This window comes from Pyxicephalus adspersus, chromosome 10, assembly GCF_032062135.1.
Source record: "Pyxicephalus adspersus chromosome 10, UCB_Pads_2.0, whole genome shotgun sequence".
In the NCBI taxonomy this organism is placed as follows: domain Eukaryota; kingdom Metazoa; phylum Chordata; class Amphibia; order Anura; family Pyxicephalidae; genus Pyxicephalus; species Pyxicephalus adspersus.
The window spans coordinates 11067276-11092544 of record NC_092867.1 but is presented as its reverse complement, the minus strand read 5'-3'; the positions used below and the strand labels follow the sequence as shown (position 1 = coordinate 11092544).

The following is a 25269-nucleotide window of genomic DNA, read 5'->3' as shown; positions in this document are numbered from 1 at the left end:
TGATCAGAAGGGGAATTTAAATTGGCACAGGGTGATCAGAAGGGGAATTTAAATTGGCACAGGGTGATCAGAATGGGGGAATTTAAATTGGCACAGGGTGATCAGAAGGGGAATTTAAATTGACACAGAGTGATCAGAAGGGGAATACGGTATGAATGATACATGAGTGATCAGAAGGGGAATAGTACAGTATTTGGTTCAGAATCTTTTTTTCTAGATTTTCCTCCTAAAATTGGGTGCGTCTTATATTCTGGAGCGTTTTATACGGCGAAAAATACGGTACTTTCTTTCTTTATCAAAATTCTACTACTCTAGAGCTAATGATTGCACTTGGAAGTGAATTAAAATCTCCAGTGATCTTTCTTCTGTTTAATTTTGTATCCATTGGATATCACTTCCTCGCTAAGCAATTTACGCAGATTTTATAAAAAAAATATACATTTTTTTTATACATGGGTGATGAATAAAAATTAACAAAAGGAAAAGTGTTACAATAGCCATAACAAAGCATTTTACTTCTTTAAGGCCTGGGAGCATGGGGGTCGCAAAACTATCCAGCGACACTGGTTAATGGAGGTAGCAATTGCATTTGACAGATGCATTTTTATGAAATAAATGTATTTAAAGTCTGTTAGCACCATATATACAACTTCTATTAAATCAATTAGTATTCGATCGCATAATTATGGCTCTGGCAACTTTTCTCATCAACATCATTATAGTCAGTGATCATCTTCTGCAGCAGAATACCCTCCTAAATAAAAGGTTCAGTTAACAAAGCTTTAACACAAGAATAGATATCTTTATTTTAGCCATGTGATTGTAATTTAAAAAAATATATTTAGTTAAGATTTTAAAATAAATATCCTTATACATGTTTGTTAGCTTTGTTCATTTAACCTGTAGTCGTATACATACCAATATTGCATCAAAATGAATCCTGATGTGTCAGGTATCACTCTGCACATGGGTGCCCTTGGCACCCAAACAATTTAGTTTGACTTGCAAAAGCTGTACCAAAGCTTTGTATATGAATAGTTACCCATAAGACAGCAGGAGCTGAACACAATTATCTTTGAAAAGACCTTTTTACCATAAGATTTTACAGAAATGCTTTTTTTTCCAAAATGTTTCCAGCCCTCTGCCCTGTTATTATTCACTATAAGTTGGAAAGTGTTCTGATCTCATTATGTGAAATTAGATTGCCCTTTAAGGCTAATAACTGTTTGGATATGTAGAACTCTCTAACAGCGACATGGGACATGTTATACCCTTTAAGATAGCACCAGAAACCGCTCTGGCATTTTCAAATGGCTTAATAACACATATAAAAGTGCAACAAAATATCAATGCATAATAACATGATCGAGTAATACACCCCCTGTACCATGGAGTTGCATTCAATTAGCCTTATTTCTCACTTTAACAGAATTGAATGTGTAGAACATAGTGGACATTACGTGACCTTTTACATTCAATGGCATAAGGTAATGGCCTAGTGACCAAACTCTGAAGTGTGTTATTAGCAAGGAAACAAATGACTAGCGTGGTATTTTGAGAGCATTTGGCAAAGGAAATGTGCAGTATATGGTTTACTATAATTGTATGTATGTGATACGCCACAATGTTCATGTTCCTTGAAAAGATAGAGGACAATGCCTCTAAATGGTATCAAAAAACTTCAGATGCTTTTGTAAGTAACTTTAGGGTTTTTGATTTTCACAGACCCACATTTATGGTTCTCATTGAACTTTAATGGCATTGTATGAGGTATATAAATTGTATAAGTGTTGCATATGCTTCTATATTAACAGATATTTTTATTGTGCTTATTTAGAGCATCTTTATGCTGAGGATAATTTAAACTCCTAAGGCATTTTGCATAACATATAATTTGTGACTAGATAAAGTCTGCTTTTAAATGTTTTTACCATTGGAACTCAGTGTTGCAGTAAATATTATACTATATAATACTTTAGGATCATAACCTTATTTCTGACACCAACACCTAAAAAACATTAATTTTCTTATCAGGTAGCTGAGTTCCACAAGTTGGAGAGAAAACCACAATATTGCCTCTTGTGCATGTGGCTTGTATATAAAAATAAAAATATTTGATTGGTATTATTGATCTAAAAAATGCAAAAAAGCACAAATATCTTAACATTGTAGACTAAAAGCATAGCTTTTGGTTACAAAAATGTGTGCATGCAAAGCTCAGCATTGTTAGTTGGTATACCCAGCACATCGCTGCTTTCCCAGTGGCTGCCAGGACTAAATGATCTCTTGCGCACCTGTGTGTGAGTTATGTCCACCAAAGGTCAGAACGAGGAAAAGAAAGAAAAAGATGATGGTGTCCATGATAAAATGGGTACAGGCGAGTGTGGGTTTATTTTTGCTTTAAAAAATGTGTGAACCTTACTTTCGACGCAAAGATTTCTATAAATTGAGAAAAGGCTTACCAACACGTAACGACTCTCTTTCCAAAACCAACAGGAAAATACACTGAAGAGTACTAAAGGATAATAGGGCCACCTCTACTTAACCATTGCTATTAACCTCCCCAGCGGTATTCCCGAGTGTGGCTCGGGGTTAAATTTAATTACAAAAGCAGTAATCCCGAGCCACACATTTGGGGTGGAGTTGCTTACCTGCTCCCCACGAGCCCACGGTGTCCTCCAGCAATGCCAGGCCAGCATCTGTGTCCCCATGCCTGGCATCTGTGTCCCCTGGCCTCGCGTCCCCGGTGTATGAACATTGGGGATGTGAGGCCATTGGATGCAGATGCCGGGCAGGCATGCAACGTGTGTACGTGTGGGCTGGAAGGGGCGTCACCAGCGGGAAATTAAAAGTAAGTATTTTTAAATGTCAAATGTACCGCTTTGACATTTAAAAGTTCTCAAATAATCATACTGCCAGGGAGGTTAATAGAGTTGGGCACTTAGTACTAGTTTAGCATTAGGGACCACCGTTTACAGATATACCATGAGGAGTGCTGAAAAAAAGCTTTTTCTGTTTAAATCTACTGAAAAGCTAACATATCATTTCCATGTCAATCTCCTGATCCCCCTGTACATAGTCGTTCCTTCCACCTGCCTCTACATCACTAGGAGTTCTTGTGATGGCATAGAAGTCAGTGGAAAAAACCACTGAGCACATCAGGGGACAGGGAATCAACACTATATAAAGTGTTTATTTCTAAGCAGACCTCCGAATATTTATTTCACTAGAGCAGAGATCAGTAGAGTGGGAGAAGTAAGCATATTCTCTCTTTTACAGTGAGGATGTTTTGGCTTATTTTAGTTTTCTGACAGGGTTGCTTTAATGATGTACAGTTGGAGGAGTGCTTGGCAGCTTGCATAATAGGAACCTGTCAGGATACAAATATATGGGCTGCCATTGCTCGGTTGTTTTCAAAAGTGCAGGCTTTGGAGTTGTCATTTTGATCCTGGCTTCACTACATAGTAAGTCACTGATCTACAACAACCATTAAAAAGCGCATTTCAGACTTTTTTAGATTTGACTAGCTGCATGAACCAGATCTGTGACTCACAATGTAGGTAAGGCACTCCGGAAGCCTGCCTCCTTAAAAACAGATCAGTGGGGGCTGAATTTTAATCATGCTCATCTTGTGGAAGCTTATACCAGTCTGTGGATAATGTAATTCATGCAATCATACCGCCCTCAAATCATCTTAGAATTTATGCAATAAAAAATATACATTTTGTTGAAGAGAGCTAAAGCTTATTTGTCTCCCATTGTTCCCAGTGTAGTCGCTACCAGCTTTTTGTTGTAATGTGTGCATGACCAAGAATATTAAGTTTATCAATAAAACTTCAATATACCAGAGTTTTACCAGAGTTTACCAGAGCCCACTGTTGATCTTCAGTTTTAAAATGTTTTCATGTATTTGTACCTTACATTTTATATTTACATTGAGCAAAGCTATTGCACTGTACATAGCTTTTGTAAAACATTACAGATCCCTCTGCTTCATGTAGACTACCCTAGGCAATACCCACAAATGATTTCAAGCCTCTATGATTGAAATAACTTTAAAAAAAAAAAACAAAAGGTTGGGAAGGAAAGGACTAACTCCTTTGTGGTGCTGACCTCTTTATCCGATCCTTGTCTAGGTTCATACCCTTTTACCATCTTAAATTGGCAGGGCAAAATGACATAACTCCTGCATGAGCTGGACAAGAGCATTGTCTTTATAATGTATCTATATTGCACTCTGGGGCCGAGAGCCACGCTGCATTTTGGTATTCGTGGAAATCAGAAACAAAAACCAAAGCCAATTTCTTGTTTATGGCACCATAAACTTTAATCCCTTTAATCCAATTAAGGGGCGGTTTGGTGTACAGTTAGTGGACATACCAGACAGTTTATGAGTTGTGTAGAAAGAAGTTTAGACTTTTCAGTTACCAAAATGAATTAACATGAAACCATGCTTATTTACAAACTTATATGGAGAATTTTAACACACATTTTAATCCATTATTTCCAGCATATGATCCAATAAAGAGCTGCTTATGCTGCAATTTTTCCTTCGGAAGTCCTTGGTGCAACTGTTGTTTTTAGCACAAGGCAATTGTAAAGGCACACACTGAAATGTGTTTCTTAACTATAAATTGTTTACAAATGGTAAGTTCACATGGGTGTCATAAGTACCATTCAAACTTCAGGGTCTGATGGGGGGATACTTAAACAATGTTCTCAGCACACACTATGTTAAGCACTTCAGTATATATTGATAAATGAAATATTGTTTGCAATGCTCAAGTTTTGCCACCCCATCCAGTTTTTACTTTGCTTACATTCTGGAGCAACATTTACAGCATGAGAGGAACAGAGAGTAACCCAGGCACTGCATGTTGTTCTGCAGTAAATGTAGCCTAAGTGAGATTATGTTGTTGAACATAAAAAATATAATTTTTTTTAACACACCATTAATGTGTTTTTAATTATTGGAAATAATGCATTTCTCCATTGTGGAAAACATAATGATAACTAATTATGTTTCTTTAAACAGCAAAAATGCGTTTTCAATTTCTTGCTAAGTAATTTAAATATTTTGCATTAAATTAGCTTCAATTATAAAAGATAATAATTTTCACTCTCAGAATATGTATTTGCTATGGTAACTAGTAAACATAAGTTAAGATAATTTAATAAGTTAGTGATAACAAAAAGTGATGATGCACATCATAACAATCAATTAAAAATGATCTCCAAAAACAATTATTACAATAATATTCCTATTGTATCCAGGAAAATAATACACATGTGCACAGTTAATTTGATCAGGAACTTTCATTATTATATGGTTCACCCTGTCTTTTCCCCTAATGATTGAATGGCCACAATATGTTATATGTGTGCTATGTTTTTAGGCCATTTCACCAGTTGGTTGAGCACAAAATTGGCAGTAGATTTGCTCATGTGATAATTTCCACATCTATTTTATGGCTGACTATTTGGTAATCAGTATAATATTATACTATCAATGTAATATTGAATTTGTTTTGTATGTACATTGAAAATTCATGTAATATTGAATTTTCTGATCTTTTCCAACTACAAAAAGTGAACAAATGAGCGCTGTATTCACAGTGCCGCTCTGTTTTATGGAGAGGGGAGGAGGAAAACAAGCGAGTGGCACCCCACTGTGCTCTCCTCTCTATTGTCTTGTATTGTGGTCATTCAAATTGACCTTAGACTACAATAATGACATATGACTATGGTAGGGACGTTAGATTGTGAGCTCCTTTGAGGGACAGTTAGTGACACGGACGTTAGATTGTGAGCTCCTTTGAGGAACAGTTAGTGACACGGACGTTAGATTGTGAGCTCCTTTGAGGAACAGTTAGTGACACGACTATCGACTTTGTACAGCACTGCGTAATATGATGGCGCTATATAAATACTGTATAATAATAAAAATAATAATAATATTTGCCTTGGTTGTTCAAAGGAAACATATCTTTTTCATGCAGTAATTCTTTATGGGACAGGGACAAATGTGGAAGTGTCTTTGCCAATATATTACATACAAAGTTATAGTTTACATTGTATAAATACAGGAACCGAATCAATGGAATAGAATGAATCATTTGTCCTTTTGAATTGCTAGAGAAAGCAACAGTGTTTTACATACTACTACTGTCCATATGTGGATTAAGACATTAGTGAAATGGAACATATTTTTAAGTTAGCACATCAGCCATATATTAGACAGATTTTTTCGCACATGTTTTTCTATGGCTATAATGACACTAATTAGACCTTATGTAATAAGTGCATCATATTTCTAATATATCTAAACGATAAAACCTTATGTTATAATCATTTTATAATGTTTCTTATTCAGTACAAAGTTGCTATAGAAACTTGGGAAGAATGCCATATGCTGACAGTGATTTTTTTTTAGCCCAGATATAGGAAAAAGAAATTAAAGAGAATCCATCCTTTGTGAAATAATAGCCCTATATTCAATGCTTCATGCCCTGTGTGAATAGACAAGAATATTGCACACTGTATATTCTGCTGCTGCATTCCACATTGAGTTTGTATAATAAAGTTCAGGTTGCATTATCTCAATACTTGGCTGTTAAAAGTAAATTACCAACCTGCCTGTGAAATCACAGGTGGACAGATGTATGATTTTGTAGATAGAATTCTCCCTAGTTGAATCATCTTCACTACTAGCGCTATGGTTTGGCAAAAGGAGACTCACATCTCTTGTTGTATTTCCTACTATTTAAAATAAATGAAAAATCCAACAAAAATGAGACACCATAATGGCTTTACCACAAAAGTAAACCTAGAAACTAGGTCTAGGGTACAGAGATTCCTCTAATGGAATCTCAGAGAACTTAGGAAAAAAGTAGTACAAAATATGGGCTTGGAAAAAAAGCATTCTGCCATACACCAGAAACTGAGCTAAAAGTTTTGAGTGCACATGTTGGAAATTGAACTTAATGGGAAAGTTCTAAATAAACACTCCAGTCTAATTAAAATGCAAGCTTTGAGCTGTTGAAATCACTAAATACAACCAATTAACACATTTACTTACTTTCCTTGAGATGGAAGAACAGCTAATTTGCAGCTTACCCCTTCGCTACATAAAGCTGATATTACAGACTGCAAAGAGCAAGACATCCAAAGCCTTTACTGCATTATGGACCATTGCAAAGTGGTCTCATAAAAGAGATTTTGTTTTAATTGACAGAAAAGGTTTTGATATCTTTAATTTATGTCCTTTAAGTAGCAACTGGTGCTTAGCTTAGAGTTATTAGTGCAAAGAACAGTGTTGTGATGGTAATCCAGTCGCTAATTGGCTTTCATTAATCTGCTTTGTATTCTATGATAAAAGCCTTTTATTAAGAACAGGTTTACTTTAAATAATATTAGGTATAAATATATTATCCTAAGTGTCTGCTTTTTAGAAAATCTAATTTGCATGTTAACAGCATCCCCCTATCTTTATAAAAATTATTAGACTATATAAGGAGATCTGTACTGAACTCCCTATTTAATGTACAGCACTGCATAATATGTTGGCGCTATATAAATCCTGTTTAATACAGGGGGTCTGGGGAAATTTGGTGACCCCAGTGCACATTTTTTGTGTGGTGTTTTTGCACATTCACTTTTTTATCGAGCACAGGGTTTTTGTTTAGTTGGATCACATTACGCAAGATTAAAAAAATAATAATAATAATTAAAAATTTATAATAACTACCATGACTTTTATGTTTTCTCAATTAGGACATTTCTTTCAAGGTTTCCATCCTCATCTTAGTGGTCCTTAACCATTAGATGCCCTTCTCTCTTGCATTTAGCCAGTAAAAGACACATAGCAAACTGCATTACCAATGCTCTTGCAGTTGCAGAGCATTTCTTCCTTCAAGGAAAAGCAGCCTTCCAGCAAAAACCAATTTAAAGCAGAATTGTAATTAAAAAAAACAAAAACAAAACACAGCTACCTTTACGTTGGTCCTCGATCCTCTGCAATCAGATTCTATTCGGTTCCACACCATCCTGAATTTCCTCTTACTGGCATGGAGGAACCAGCGGGCGCCGCCATCTTCTGGGGTCTCCTGGGTACTTTGGACGTTTTGTCCTGAAAATCTACATAAAAAAAAGTGCAAATTTCACTGCACATGCATGAGATGGACACTTTTTTTTTACATTGCAGGGAAAAGAGCTCTGCGTGATCGGGCATGTGCAGAAGGAGCAGCCCGAAGCCTCCCGGGATACTTGATGGATGCATTCATGAACGCTCTGAGTTTCCCCTTCAGTGTTTATCACTGTGGACCTTCCCCTTCAAATTAAGAAAAAAGAGGGTTATCCACTCTTTCATATAAATTAAAAAAATGTCATGATAGATCCGCTTTAAGGGTTTCTGGAACTGCACGGCGATCTACTGCAACCAAAACTTGTACAAAATGGTTTGTGCGCATTGCCCTGCAGAACTGGAATTCTGAAATGGCTCTTAAGCTACGTACACACGGCAGATTTTTATCGCCCGATAATCGGCATCGGCCAATTATCGGGCGAAAATCTTCCGTGTGTACAGTCGGTGTCGTCCATCGTCCGGACGACCGACCTGCCGGATCAACGGACGATGGACGACAGCCGATCGTAATGAAAGGGAAGGGGAGAGCGCGCAGCAGGGTGCCGCTCCATTGCTCTCCCCCCTCCCCTCTCCATAGAGCATGAACGGTGCTGTATGTACAGCATCGTTCATGCATCTTGCAGCCCCTTGTCGTTGGAAAGGATCGTGAAAGATCCTTTCCAACGACAAAAATTGCAAGTGTGTACGCAGCTTTACAGTGATTGACCTGCAGCAAACATATGTTTTGCTTTTATGACTGTAAAGGGGCACATTTATCAATATAAAGATAGGATTGTCAATATAATTTTAGTCATATTCGCTAATTTTCTCTCTTTTTTTATTTTTAATTAACACATTTTTCAACTTCTGATTTACTATTTTTTTTTTAATTATTCATAATTTTTATTATTTTCACCAAACCTCTATTTAACACCCATTTTTTAACCATGATACCACATTTATCATCCCTTTTCACCCAAAAAAAATTGTAATACTTTTTAGTTTCTGCTTTGAAAGTAAAAATGCTATAGACTATAATAGAGATCCAAAGTGTTTCTTTCAAAGACATTTTCTCTACTTTTACCGCTTACTACTTTTAAATGCCAATTTAAAGGTATATTGGTACCTTTATTCTCGGCTTTTAGAAGCCTACTTGTCGGGGAACAAAACACTTTTTACTTTGATAAATCCAGCAATAATAAAGTGGTAACAGGTTCCTAAAGAGTGGAGAACAAATTCTATTATCTACTATGTGATAGGCTCCATAGTGTAGAGGGATATACATAATTTTTTGGTGCTGTATAGATTATAGAAGTTCTTTTTCTTGACCTAGGCTCTTCATGTTAGTATAGAAAAATGATAGCTACAATTTCAGACTTGTTTTTGAAGATTTGAAACTTGTTTCAGGGCAATAACCCATTAAGCAAATACGGGAGGATAAGGATTACAGCCTTGGCCATGCAGCCTCAAAACAGTTTAGCAGTGGAAGGTCTTTGTTTTAGTCCTGATGGGTTTCTGTTTAAGGCTTTCTTTCAATCATTTGAGGTAGGAGCCTAAAACCAAGACATGCATATCTTACCGATGCTTTAACTGCAGTCAATTCAAAAACATGCTTTTTGTGTCAGTGCTAGCAGGTAAATACCTGAAATCTTTGCTAATACTGAAGTTCAGGCAAAAGTGGAAACCCTACGATCTTGCATTAGTACTATCATAAGAAAACTGTGTATATATAGTGCCAACATATTATGCGGTTCTGTACATTAAATATGGGTTGCAAATGACAGACAGATTCAGACAATGACACAGGGGGAGGAGAGGACCCTGCCTCGAAGAGCTTACAATCTAAGAGGTGGGGGAGGTATTACACAATAGGAGGGGGGATATGGAATCGTGGGTAAGTGGTGACGGTTTAGGAGAGAGAAGACAGGTAGGCAAATTTAAAAAAATGGGGTTAAAGAGATCTTTTAAATTTGCAGAAAGTAGGAGGAAGCTGAATAGGATGAGGAAAAAATGCTCCAGAGAGTCGGGCAGCTCTAGAGAAGTCTTGAAGTTGTACGTGTGAGGAGGTTATGAGTGAGGAAGTCAGTAGTAGGTCATTGAAGGAGAGAAGAGAGCGGCTAGGGGGGTCAGAAAGGTATCCGGTCTATCCGGTCAGAAAGGTAAGTGGCATAAGAGCTGTGGAGAGATTTGAAGACCACAGGAGCACACAGGAGCTTAAATTTAATTCTGAGGTGAAATGGAAATCAATGTATGCTGCAAATAGAGGGAGCAGAAGATGAGTGGTGGGAAGGTTGGATGGTGAAAGATGGGTCTCTCCTGCTTAACTTCTTTGTTTGTCTTCAATAAAGCTAAAAGTATCCTAATTTTGTCTGTTAGCATGTTGAGTCATTTTCAGTCTGGCCCAAGTCTTTGCCACTTCCTTCATTACCTTGGTTTTGTCCTATGAGCTACCACATAACAGAGATCAAGTAGGATATGTTTTATTACTATTTATTAGTAATACTAAATATTTATGTAGCACCTACATATTACGAAGTTCTTTACAGAGCCCAAAGTCTTAACTCTTCAATAGAGTTTGAAGTCCTTTATCTTTGATTACCATGGTTTCCATAGAATAGATACATGTTTGTAGAGACAATGGGACATCAAGCACGTTTATCTGCATGATTAACACATGATAACCATGACAAACAAATGCAGCCATCTAGGGACTATTACGCTTCAATATAATACATTTTTCTTTGGTTTAGAAAACTAAAGCTGCAAAACACTAAAGCTATTTTATTACAGTTTCTTTTTCCTATTGCCCACTGCCTCTTTTTAATCTTTTTAAAGATTCAAAAACACTTTGCAGCACTAGGTTAAAATATTGGCCAAGGCTTTATCTGCATACATTATAGATCTTTTTCCTGTTTCCTCTAGACACTCCAGTTTACCTCCGAATCCCAAAAACATACTGGTACAATATTTTGCTTTCCCCCCAAATTTGCATTGGACTATGACTATGGTTGGTACATTAGATTGTGGACTCCTCTGAGAGATATTAAGAAGACTTTGGACCCTGTAAAGTGCAGAATAATATGCTAGCACTATATAAATACAAAATGATGATATTAATAATAACACTTCACATCCCTGTCACTTCAAACTTTAGTGTTGGAATACTGACCTTACACTGTCCAATCTGCTAACATGTTGCAGGCATTAAAGCCTTAAATTTCTGTTTGTTTAGCAGCAGTATGCCTAAACTCCTTAATGGACCAAGCAAACTAGGGGCTCTATTTATCAATTATTTCCCTTTCAATCCAGCCATAAAATTAGTTTCTTTCCTATTCATTTGCTTATTGTGACAGGAGACCTGTAGAAAAATATGACCATTGAACTCACCATCAGAGAATTTAGAGGAATAGAGGAAATAATTTATAAATGGAGCCTTAGTTGTAGGTACTGGAGTAATAACGTTCCAAAGCTCTTTCGCTATTCAGTAGCATCTACTAATTCCCTAAGGAACAATATCTGTATTTTAAACCACCAAAATTAACAAATATCACATGGGAGTCATTTTTCATATAATTGGAAGAGTTCATATTGATTTTTTTATTATTTTCTTAACATTCAGATTTTTTTTTACTTAATTCATAGTTTCGGTGTCTGTCAAAAACTGATTCTTCAGGAACAATTAACATTTAACATGCTCATCATAAAAACTAAATTAAATATCACCAGTCTTAAATATTAATACACATTTAATTAAAATTTAGGGACAGCAAAATGTTTATCAATGTCCTTAATTAACAGATAGTTTCCCACTCTGTGCAAAAGTTATTTTGCTGTGTGTGTGTGTGTATAAATATATATAGTTATGCCACATGAATTATGGCTTTTAGTGTTTTTGTCATTTACACTCCAAAATCAATGCATTAATGTGAAACAGCAACATACAAGGAGCTTGTAAGCCCGAACATATAGAAATGTGCAGTTTGCCAGAGGCAGGACAGACCAGAAAGGTGGCTACATACTTTTTTTGGATCATACTTTAAATGGAAAAAAAATGTCAAGTATCTTGTGGTTTTAGCAAGTATTTAAAAGCATATCAAAATATCAAAGCCATCATTATGCTGTGTGCTAGAACATAGCCCTGTTAGGCGTTAGATATTTGTGAATGGAATGTTATAATTTTACATCTGGGCTTACAGTGTTCAGAGGCTAAAGGATTTTATTTGGTAATACTGATGTAAGCAGAAGTCCGGTTTTCAAGCATCTGATGGCTACCCTGCATTCCTTCCACTGACATAACATTGACTGAAATGTCAGGTTCAGAAAGGTTAGTATGGAGTAGACACAGAGATAACTAGACCAGACTTAATAAAGCTCTCCAAGACTGGAGAAGATACACTATCATGGGAAAATGTGGGTGATTCAGCAAACTTGGAATGGATCTGGTCCAGGATTGAAAACATTTTCATTCTAATTTTAAATGAGTTTTAACAAATGTACCCCAGGATTGTCTATCTTGTCCAGTGTCCAGAACTGTATTAAATTGGATCCATCTTGCTTTTTCACCTTCAAAATAAACCATTGCAGGACCATTGCAGATAGTGTGTTGTTCATACTACAATACAACACGTGTAAATTCATTAAAAATTTCGTAATCCTGCCAGGGGTGTTATTGGGTGACAAATCCTAATTTCCCAGTTGTGCACCTTTTATTATAACCCAAAATTCTAGAAGGACTACAAGTAACTCTTTAATTTTTCAGGGTCTGTTTTTGTCACCATAAGAAAACTCACTGAGAACCGCCTTGCAGCCACTGGTGGAGTGTATGTAGTCCATAAGTGGTTGCAAAAATGCTGAAGGAGATCAATAGCAATATATACAGTCTGATAGAATACCAGCCAACAAAGGACAAGAGAAGGGAACAAAAGAATTGTGCAGGGTCTTTGTCTTGATATCTTAAACCAGTGATTGTTAAAGGGGGTTGTTCCAAGCATAATTACATTTTTATTCATAAAGGTGGCTTTTTCACAATCTTTCACAAGATTTCCTTTTTGAGGGCATTGTTTTTTGCCACCTTTACCATGTGGTATATATTTTCTTGTCCAGTGCTATCACAAACTGCCATTTATGGTTGGGTTTTTTGCAAGTGGTCCTATAAGATGAACCTTTTCGCGTTTTTACCACAAAAAGTGTTGCAAAATTAAAAAAATATGTTCTGAAATACAAGATTATAATTCTCATTTTACAACTGTTCGCTCATTTGCAGTGCATCCAACCAGTTTTGGGAATAATAGCAATCTGTCTCATATTTGCAATTCATTTTGCACTTCTGTAACTGTTAATACTTTGTGCAATAATAAAAATGTATGTTTTTATAACTAAAGAGCAGTTTGCTAAATTCAAAGCCTGATTGGTGGCCTTTCAGAGTTGTGTTCGGTGCAAATGTTTTTAGACTCTAGAATCTCTAGTGTCCATAAATATGAAATACGAACTAATAATGGAAATCATTTTTTTGTCACCTCAGAATGGCATTAAACTTCTTCCTATTAAGTATAGCATGGAAGAGTACTGCAAATGGATCCTTTAGTGCTGAAACCCTATTGCAATGAGTGGCCTTGTAGTCTTTGTCATATCAGACTGAGCAATTAGTTTGGAAATAGTGGTGACTACCAGAAATCCATGTGACTTGATGTGCCTCGATATAACAGTAAAGGCAAAGTCTGCCTCTGCTTTGTGTTACTGGTTCTAAAAAAAAATGATCACATTCAATTCTTGTCTTTTACTATGGTGCTTTAACACATTTTTGTATCATTTTTTTACAGAAAACTTTGGAATATGAAAATGAAGGTTCCAAAATCAAGGTAAACAATATATTATTTTTGTAAAAACATAGATGTGCTCATATACATTTTCAGTTAACCTTGATTTAAAACAAAGAAATGGCCATATTTTCTACATATGTTTCTGGTTATGGAATGTGAAGGTTGAAAAGTGGTGTTTATGTACATAGCAATCAACTGTACTAAATGTTTTACCACTGCAGGTTAGAAAAAGAATGCTGTGGTCAGCAAATGTCTTGTCTTTCTTTTTCATCTGCTTTTCCCAAGCAAGATAATTACAAACAATTATCTGTTATAATTATTAGACTTTATATAATTATGATGCGTATGTGATCTGTCTTGTAGATTGAAAATGATGAGTCAGAGAAAAATGTTCTGGATCCACAAAGTTAGTTGCACGGGAACTGAACCCCATCTGGCGAACTGCAAAGTGCAAGTTTCCCCCATGACCCCTAAACATCCTTGCAGGAATGGAATGCATGCCATAGTGAAATGTGTTGCTCCCCTTACCTCTGCAAATGGAAATGGAAATAACTTTAAAAAAGCTTTCAGGACCATGGTGAGTAATAGTAGAATGAAGACTGTCATGTCTTTACACATTACATGTGTGTGTACATGATCATGAGGTTTAGAAGGAAATCAGCATTCTTTAAAGGGCTACATTCATTAACGGGAAACAAATCAACTTAAACATGGGCTGCTTCAGTTCTTTCTTCCAAATAGTTCACATTTTTGCCAAACCCCTAAAAATGTATATATTTAAAAAGAGAAATTCCAATTTAACTTCATTAAAAACATATACTAGACATAGTTCACCTGTCACATTATTAGCTCATTTCAAAACCAACTCTGTTGTGGGAAAAATGATGAACAGTACATACATACGTAGGAATACAAGATAAATAAGTCCCAAAGCCTGCATTTCTTCTTTATACACAGAAGTACACATTAGGATTGAAGAAAGGTAGTTGGTGCTCATGTTGTTGGTGCTCACCCACCAATAACCTATAGGAATACACAACTTTTTTATACACAACAAGCACTTGCAGCCCTGATGAGGGGGAGAATGTTGTAGCATCTAATGTGTTGCCTTGTTACAGTTAGAGTGTTATTACAGTTAGACTGCTAAGCCTTTGATCTTGTTTTTTTGGCTCTACTTGTATCTGCTTAAGGTGTCTCAAAGACCTTTATTGTAATAAAGTTTCCCAACCAGAGGAACTGAACTCTACAATATGATCTTATAATTATATTGATAAACAAAACCAGCTCGGGTTGCAGCACCCCTTCCCCATTAATTGCATATGTAACATATATTTCTTAAAGAGTACCACTATTCTCTATAATGGACTTTGGTAAAATGGAAAGGAACTTGGAAAATACTTTGTTTTTCAGGAGCCACTGGTAAGGCTGAGGTCTGGCCCAAATGCTGGAGAGGGAAGAGTGGAAGTATTAAGAAATGGAAAGTGGGGAACTATTTGTGATGACAAGTGGAACCTTATTTCAGCCAGTGTAGTCTGTCGGGAGCTTGGATACGGATCTGCTAAAGAAGCTCTTCTAGGTGCACAGTTGGGACAAGGTAATAAAATGATTCTTAGTAATAATTTGGCTTCCTATTAACACACTAAATACAGTTTATTAATTTTTGCCTGGTAAAATGTTATGAATTAGCATAAACATTTTACGTGAATATAATTACAATACCAATATAATGCTTGTTAGCAAGCCTGCAATTATGCAGGCAGTAAACTATCAGTCTTGGCAGCAGTTGAGAAGCAGAAATATTGCTGTTTGTTAAATTACGCTATGCAAATGGTGGAGAGGAGTACCACCAATAACACTAGTTTCTTTGGCTCTAAGATCCCTCCAGAAAGAGGTTTTGTTTTATTTTTAATCAAATCACATTTCAACCATTAATTTCTTTTTCTACTTGGAAATGCTTTTCTATGCTCACGGCTTTTATCTTAACACAGTGTTTATTATCTGTTTTGTAGTTGCCATTTTTCCTTGTTATCCTTGTGTTACAAGGAAGGCCTGTAATTTATTTCTGCCAGGAGAGAATTAGAAATAGCAGAATATTATTCAACAGAATTGATAGTCTTTATTTTTGTCATCGTATTCCATGGAAGTGACTGTAATAAAGCTTCTTTTGCAGAGAAGTCCATATACAAATGACTAGGCTGTCAGTCCTGTAAAATCATGCAGAGGTTGATACTCATTCTTGCACTGAAAACATCTTTATATGGTATTGGCATATTTTTTCCTTCCAGACAAAATCTGTCTTCACAAATGCATTTTGGTTGAATAGAACCAATGGTTTTCACATTTCTTTGGAAATGCAGAAGGCAAACCCCCACCAGAGTCACACCTTCCAGGGACAGTGAAACAATCTTGTTATGCCCTCATTAGATGGTCATCAAGATTATTTAGTGGAGTTGTCCCTTAACATTTTTACCAGCCACCATATGTGGCAGTGAGCTACATTTATACTTGCCTTCAGTCCTGCCCCCAAATCCTTCATATGTGGCACAGTCTTTTCAGAAAAGGTCCTGGGACTACCACCTATGAAAGTTTGAATGCATTTCCCATTTGTCCCTATAGCTAGTTAGTACTTGCTGCATCCCCCAACTATCCAGAGGAGTATGGTTACAGGTGTAGAACTGAATGGTCAATAGGAGTTGGATGTAACCAAGACTTTAATGCAAACACTGTGTAGCACCAGACAGGAACACTCAAGAATAGGTCTGAAAACAGACTGAGAGGCATGGTGGCTTTTTTTAGACTGTTGAAAGTCCTAAATCACCAGTGAGTAATACTGTCTGTTGGTACTCAAAATTAAAGTATTTTTGGTGAGGTGATGCCCAACTCACTGGCCTTAGTAGACTAATGTCTGGTAGAATGATGTCCTAAAGAAGTAGTAGTAGTATGGCTCTTTGTATACTGTAATCCCAGGGCAAGACAAGTCTCTTGGTGACCAACATCTTTGGCTGGAGTGAAGTATTGTTTGCTGTAGGTATTTGTCTTGCAGAGGGATAAAGCATAAAAAATATGCATGTTTTGCAAACGTGATGAATAATATTTTACATTTTACCCTCACATCCTTCTAGGTTTTGTCAGGCTTTTAGCCAAATCATGCCCCTTTAATATGCCAGAATTATATTGTTTTGTTGGTTGTAGGATGTTGTAGGTCTACAGATAGTAGATAGCTGCTAACTATGCATGTACAATTGAGCAACCAAACAAGTTATTGGTACAAATGCTAACTCTAGGGATATGCATTATTGCATGCATATAGAGCTTTAACATGTAGCATCTGCTTAGTATTCCACCAGGGATGGGGTGCTTCTTAAATGGTTTGGAGTTCTCCCACCACCCCAAAAATACATTAATAGTTTATTTTCTTTTGGCCAAAATTGCACCTACTGTGTAGTATGAACATATTGTGGATAATAGCTTGTAAGCTGTGACTAAGGTAAATGGCCTGTGTATTGTATTTGCACATAATGTTTATATTTTGCTTGCTAGTCTAGCCAACACCACACACAGAAGTTGGAGCTGTTATAGCCTGTTCTTTGTTCTCATTAGGAAACCATGCCTGTCTTGTTTTTGACATCTAAAGACAGGCTAGCAAACAAATCTCTCATAACATTTCATTTTGTGGGTTGAGCACAATCCAGCTATACTCTTAGGCTATTTCACCTGTACTAATATAGGTTTCAGTTACCTAATGACTGACTGTTCTGCACTGTGCTATAAATGTGTGGTTAAAGCAAGAAATCCAACAAATGCTGGCGTGGTTCACTAAAAGGTTTCATTTCTTCCTGATCCAGGGATGGGTCCTATACACATGAATGAAGTGCTCTGCACAGGCCGAGAGAAGTCCATTACTGAATGCAAGTTCAAAGAGGCCAGTATAGCGGGATGTCAGCACGAAGAAGATGCAGCTGTAAGATGTAATATGCCAGAAATGGAATACAACAGCCAGGTGAGAAATGGTGCTTACAAAAATATTTAAATTTTACAGTACGTGTCTAAAATGTTATTACAATTTTTATTGCATATTAGGCAACGTTGTACACAATGTATTTATTTTACCTAATCAAAGCCAAACTACAGTCAAACAGCTACATCCATAGGTGCTGTTTTATCTGGCAAAGGATGGTATGTCTTCATCTAGTCCTGAGGTTAACACAGCCCTCCCAAGCATTATAACCAGGTTGGTGACATTCATTTTTTCTACTGCAGTAAAGTAATACATCTGGGTCACATCCATGTCTTCAAAGGCTGAACAGTAAATAAGTAGCAGCAGAATCATGTGTCAACACATATGAAGGGCACCTAATTGGTTCCTTATATTACTTTTTCAGGTTTTAGACATATTGTACAGGTTATATAACAGGAGGTCAAATTTAGGTATTCACATTACTTGAACTCAAAATTGCATTTCATTTACAGTATTCTTTAATGAATATATCTGCATACATTTAATTCTGCCCGGAGTGTAGTCTTGAATAAAACAGCCATATTCTGCAGCATTTTACAGAATGCATTCCATCATAGGTGGGTTACACAACCATTATACCCACTTGTATATTATACAAATCCTTTTTAGTGCAAGCAGTAGCTGGGACTTCTTTGCAATGATGAAACTTGGACATCAGTGATTGAGACATACCATTTATACCTGTCATGGCCATTATACTTATCCATTTGATACATTACCCGTTTGCATGGACCATTGCTTGCACAATACAGCATTACTGCTTTGTATAACGTCCATGATCTACCATACTTTGTCAACTGAAAGTTGATTCCAAACATATATTGAATTATATATAGGATACCACTACTACCACTATGCCACTGGGTCAATATGTGGTATACCTATTATGAGTAAATGATTTCATAGTAAATATGTGTGCATATACATTAAGGGTATTAACAGAGTATTGGACATAGGGTTTTTTTTCCGTAGAGCAGTAAATTTGACATTCAGCAGCATTCTCTAGTGGAGAATCAATCACTGCCATTTAAAACACATGGGCCTAGAAGATTCTCAGAGAATGTTCATTCAGAAGTGAAAATAGCCTGGGAACATTTGATCAGAAAAGAAAATAAGAATGTTCGATTTTTCTGCATTTGCCCAACAGTAGCATTCACATTCAACTGGAGAACATTCAGTTGACACTATTAGCACACATTCTAAAGTTTTATCAGCAATCCGTCAAAGACTTATTATTTTGATCCTTGTCCTTGCTGTTCCAATATAAGATCAGGTCAATCAAATAAAGCACAAAACATATAAAACCAGAGCGGCTGGTGTAGTGAGGACCATAGTCGAGCACTTTTTATATTTATTAAACTTTGAAGATGGCCCTCGCCTTTTACATTTTTCCTGACAGTTTCTGATCCATAAATGTACTAAAAGAAAACTAATATTAACTGGCTGCAGTATATTTTTTTTCCTCAGACAATATAGCTATTTCTTGCATTGTTTATGTGTGCAAAAAAAGAATTGTCCTGTAAAACAGGAATCTAATACAACATATAAACTGATTTAAATGGCAGTGCAAGACATTTAGCAACCATATACAATCAGAATATCAAGTAAATTGCCTGTGTGTTAAACGCATCTTTCTGTAAACTTAACAGACCATAAATAATGCTGAGGAATGACTTTATGTGCAAAACATTCTCACCACTATGAGAATACATTTCTATACTTAGAAATGTGCATGTCAATTAAAATGTGTCCAGGGATGAAATTGGCACATAATTCCCAGTATGTGTTCCGTTGCCCACCCTGCATATCATACCAACCCCCAGGGCTGCTTTCAAATAATTACTTTAAGACAACTGTCTAACTTTATCAGTTTGAGCAGATAAATATTGTCTTATGATAATAGGTGTATTAGACTCAAGCAGTGGGAATTTTCCTGCTTTTTTACCTTCTTGGAGACAAAGGATAGATATACAAACCCAGTAATTGCAAAAATCTAGCATCAGATAATATTGTCTGGGTCACAATAGAATATCCCATAAACTTCTGATAAACAATTCTGACATTTTATTCCTCTATGGAGCAAATGGTGGATGAATAATAAAGCATTCCTGGGAGTGAAACAAGCTAGTAAAATTTAAAAAATATATACATTTTTCTACATTTAAAAACCACCAGTGCTAATTTTTTAATATAAGAAAATCACACTGCCAATAGTGTTTATTGAATTAATTTTCACATTTTCAGCTTTTGACATTAATAACATTTTCTGCTGTTAACTTCTGATCAAGGTGAAAGATCATTTTGGGTATGTATGTTACAATTGAGATAACACTACAAAATCATATTGGTGATAATATTAAGCTTGCTAGTAATGTTCCAACAAGGTAAAGATTGTAATTAATAGGAAAGTAGTAGCCGGTCTGCTTCAAGCTATTCTGATTGCTTGAATAATGGTATAATGATTTGCCGTGATCAGTATTACTGAGTACAAGTGAGCTCACACAAGAGACTAATTATCCTTTGGCTAAAATGAGAACTCTCGAAGATCCTTTTTGTTCTTCTTGTATTTCAGATTCGGCTGGTTGGGGGAAGGTCAAGTGAAGAGGGTAAGGTGGAAGTACAGATGGTCATTAAAGGTGTAAAGAAGTGGGGAGCTGTTTGCGGAGAGCTGTGGGGCATGAATGAAGCCATGGTAGTTTGTCGACAGCTGGGGCTTGGCTTTGCCAATCACGCTATACAGGTATCAATTTACAGTGTTTTACAATATTAAAGTTCTTATTGAACATTTTTGTGTACATGTTGCCTTATTCCAAATGTAAAAAATATTAGAACTCATTTTTCCAAAAGTTTGAAATAAGAACTTCCTGTATTACCAAAAGACCCAGATATGTGGGGATACTACATAGCACTGCGATATGCTTGAAGATATTTTGGTGAAAGCAGACATTTCCTTTTTTTATGTTTAAAAGCCCAAATCCAGGTTTTCATGCAGTCATTTGCACTGAAACTCCCACTGCATATATGGTATTTATTTTTTGAACTTACACATTAGACAAGAGAGCAGTACTGATGTTCTTCAATACTGTAGTTTAGGAATCAAGGGCACTGTGGTGCCTTAGACAGTGAGGATCAATTTGTTCACAATATGTTATCAGACTTCTGGGTTGTTTGCATCAGCACAATATTAATGCACGGCATCTATGGTGACACAGTATATCATGAGTGTTCCAGGGTAAATCATGCCCAGCGATTGAGTGTTTAATCTTTTTAACAGACATAAAAAAATAGCCTGGAGTTGAGTTCTTACATGTCTTTATTACAAAACTACATAAGGTGCATATAATTATGAATCTGCAAAGGTTTACTGTTTTTCCACAATATTCTATTTCAAATGTTCTGGTCCTGTTCTTCCAGGGCAGGGTTCAATCTGACAGAATTGATTATGCTACGATATAAATTTTATTTCAGATGTTTTAAAAAATGAGGCACAATATGAATTTAACAGTTAATAGTTTTTAAACAGAAAACTAAACCTCTTTTAACTGATATTACTATAGTAATCCTAAATCTGTTTGCTTTGGATTGCTTTTTGGTTTATTGTTGTTTTTCTTTGAACATATAATTGCTTTTGCAAGTCTTGTAGGTGGTAAAATTGGATGGTGTATGAATGTTGAAGACATATTATGGTTGAACACACACACACACACACACACACCAAGAGCAGTAGTTTCTAAATTGACAAGTTAAGGAAAAACTAAGCTAAAAAAAAGGCCACTGACTGCACTGCATCTGTCTAGGTTGGCAAGATTGTAATAGGATGGCATATTGTGTGCTTGTCTCCAACTCTGACACTTCTTTAGTTCCACTTGTTTCCCCAACAGTTGTCAAACTGCTTTGACATTGTGACAAAAGCAAACTAGCCTTTGTTTTGACCAAGAATTAAAGTATGATAAATGTGCAGTAGTTTGTGATTACCGTGTAAATTTGAGCAATAATATGTTTTACATTTGTACAACTAGCATTGAAAAATATAAACTACATTAAATTACATTATTTTTGTGCTGCAGGAGACATGGTACTGGCGGGCCACTGAGGGTGCAGAGGAAGTAGTCATGAGCGGTGTGCGTTGCTCAGGCACAGAGTTGTCCATTCAGCAGTGCCGTCACCACAGTGTTGTTCATTGCCCTCGAGGAGGGGGGCATCGATCCGCAGGAGTTAGCTGTACAGAGCGTAAGTCCTACATGCCACATTGCCATATAATTAATCAATTTATCACTTACTGCTTCCTTTGCCCCAGCTAAGGGGTGGAATATTGGCCCATTAGAGCATTTTATGCATTTATCCTATTTCATTTCATTATAATACCGATTTGTAAAGACTAATCACTTCCTAGCAAATATCTTATGTAATTTATTATCCTCTTAGATGCACCGGATCTTATAATGAATGCACAGCTGGCACAGGAGTCTGCCTATCTTGAAGACCGTCCCCTTCACATGCTGGAATGTGCCCATGAAGAGGAATGTCTGTCTAAATCTGCGGATGACATGTCCTGGCCATATGGACATAGAAGACTGCTCCGCTTCACATCAGAGATACACAATATTGGAAGGTCTGATTTCACTCCAAGAAATGGAAGGCACACATGGATTTGGCATGAATGTCACAGGTAGGACCTTGATAGAGTACTTTATGTATATAAGAGTACAATGTATTTAAAAGAACTACCAATTCCCCCCCAGCAACCAATCAGGTTATTTGAGTTATGTTTCCTATAGAATATTTTATAATGGAAGGGTTAAGAGGCAGCACTCATTATATAAATTTCCATGACTTGGTCAGTGATTGAAGGGGGGAAAAGGTGTGTGTGTGTTACACATACTGATCGGCGGTTGGCCTGCTGATTCTTTTATACTTGCTAGTAAAAAAAAAAAACAGTGAGTCATAAATCTTCATTCTTGTACATTTGGTGTTTTATTGAGCCCAAATGTAAATATATAGAGTTAATCCAAAATATATTTTTCTACAAGAAATCACAAAAAAGGATAAAGCAGTAATCTCATAAATAACAGAATATGGAACTTGTGTATTCCCAAAGCTACACCATAAAATTTGTAATAATTGCCTTGAAAATAGAACTGTCAGAAAGGAAAGTACATATTAGGGAGATGTATAGAAATATCACTGTTATGCAGATTGGTTTGGGAAAATTATAGCTGTGAAGTACATGAAATGTTATCTTTATTGTATAATAGCCACTTTCAGAGTCCTCTAAATTCATTTCTTTACAATTTTAGTTTTAATGTGTATCAATGAACTTCTCCTAACTGTTCCCTATTGGTCTGTTTAATATACTATTGAAAGTGTTTCTTCTTATCTCCTTCTTATCTTATCTTATTTCTTCTTCTTATCTTATCTTAATAAATGCTTATTAAGTGCAAAAATATGTTGGGTCCAGCCAGAAATCTAAGAATGCCTGTGCTGTACTAAAAATTCAAGGCAGTATTATCAACCTTGTCAGAATTCTTCTTTCTGAACTACAGATCACCTCTCCCTTGAAATAGGTGTGCTGTGCTAGGGTCACAGGGCTGTCCCTCCATAGATATGGTGATTAAATGTTGGTATGGTGATTAAATGTTGTGACCCTAGAACAAGTGTGTTACTGGCAAAAGTCTGAATATAAAAATCTAATGCAGCCACCACAAGACTGCTGCAATATACACTTTAGGTGAATGTAGAGGCATCCAGTATCACATACTTTTCTGACATTGTTCTTCATGAAATCTAAATACACCTGAAGTTATAAACTGATAATGTATTCTTGTCTGTCCAGCAAGAACAGACAATTCTTCAGGTAGCTGGATCCTAGTCTAATCTACTGCACAGTTGGAATATTTACAACTTTTTCAATAGGTTATTTGTAGATTCTGTTACAATACCTGTGATTTTCTTGAAATAGATCATGAATAGGAAGCTGATTGGACTGTGGCCATGGTAGATAATTGTATGTCTTCAATTTAAGCTATAGAAAGAAAAAGTACTTGTCTTTTATTATACATATATTTTTTCATCCCAGAATAATGAAGTCTCCAGTAATTTGATTCAGCTGACCAATTATTGTAACTCTCCCTTTCCCCTCATTACTACATGTAGTTTTTAAGAGAGTAGTTTTTAAGAGTTATTTAGTATTCTATTTTTTTTTTTTTTGCAGACTGACAAAGCTTTGTTTTTTTATTTTATGTATCCCTTTTAACATTGTAATTGAATTTACCAATTACAAGTATTAAACATGTTGCACTTTACAAGTGTACATCTGAAAGTTTACAACTGAAGGTGGCAGTGTCCATCTGCTTACAGAAGACCTAACTTTTCAGTAAAGACTGACAAAGTAATCAATATGCCTTATGTTGGGGATCAGTGTACACTATATGCCAAAATCATTTACATTCCTTCCTAAGACACCGTCTGCTATAGGGGGAAAAAACTCTGCCCGTGTCACAATCGTGCTCCAATGTTGTCACACAGGAGTCTAATAGATAGTACAATAGTTTAATACACAGGCATAGGCCACTGTTGTCACCACTGAGAAATCTGCCCTGAAAAAATCCACATAGTTACAGTTGGAGATATGTAGACAGGAAATGGGTATGAAAACTGTGTAGAAGATCGGCAGCATTGATTAAAGAAGCATTCGGTTTAAATCTGCTTTAAATATAAATCTTTTTGTTTATTGTGCAATCAAATATATATTTAGTGTATCATTAACTCTTCCTGCAAACACTCGCATTTTGTAAATGAAACTGCCTCCGTTAACAGTGCAGTCAAAAGGAACAGATTGCAGAAGCGGCGTTTGGGTCACATTAGATTTTCTTTGATTATATTGAATTTCCATCCACAGAAGGAGCTCACGCAGAAGAGAATAATACAAAGTTGTGATAACGCCAGATGAGCTTGATTCTAACAAGCCCTCTCTCACAGCAGTACCTTGTCAGGAGCAGCAGGCAACGTCTACGCGCCACTAAAGTGATTTCTATAAGCTGAAATACATACAGCACTAATATGCGCTCCCCCCTCCCCAGCAAATCTAGGCCGAGCCAGAAGCCCACAGCTTGTCTATTACAGAGATTCTGTATACCGATGTTCTAGAGCAGCAATATGCACAAAACAGTTTTATCAAGGACAGCTCTTATTTGCTGTAAAAGCTTTTAAAAGGGACAGTTTAGTCTTGCAAACATTTTTTTATATGGACATATAATTCCATATAAACAATAATACAATACAATAATTTTACAATAATTTTATATGGACAT

General features: G+C 36.1%; 1 protein-coding gene across 3 annotated transcripts in view; it reads left to right on the top strand.

The window, feature by feature from the left end:
- The window catches only part of LOXL4 (lysyl oxidase like 4), an 80270-nt gene that overhangs the window by 39488 nt on the left and 15513 nt on the right, over positions 1-25269 (top strand). For all 3 annotated transcript variants that reach the window (XM_072423115.1, XM_072423116.1, XM_072423117.1), the window contains 7 exons: positions 13942-13980; positions 14305-14518; positions 15352-15535; positions 17787-17941; positions 20532-20699; positions 22027-22189; positions 22385-22628. In XM_072423115.1, the coding sequence (XP_072279216.1) occupies positions 13942-13980; positions 14305-14518; positions 15352-15535; positions 17787-17941; positions 20532-20699; positions 22027-22189; positions 22385-22628 (1167 nt within the window). The remainder of the gene's footprint in view (positions 1-13941; positions 13981-14304; positions 14519-15351; positions 15536-17786; positions 17942-20531; positions 20700-22026; positions 22190-22384; positions 22629-25269) is intronic.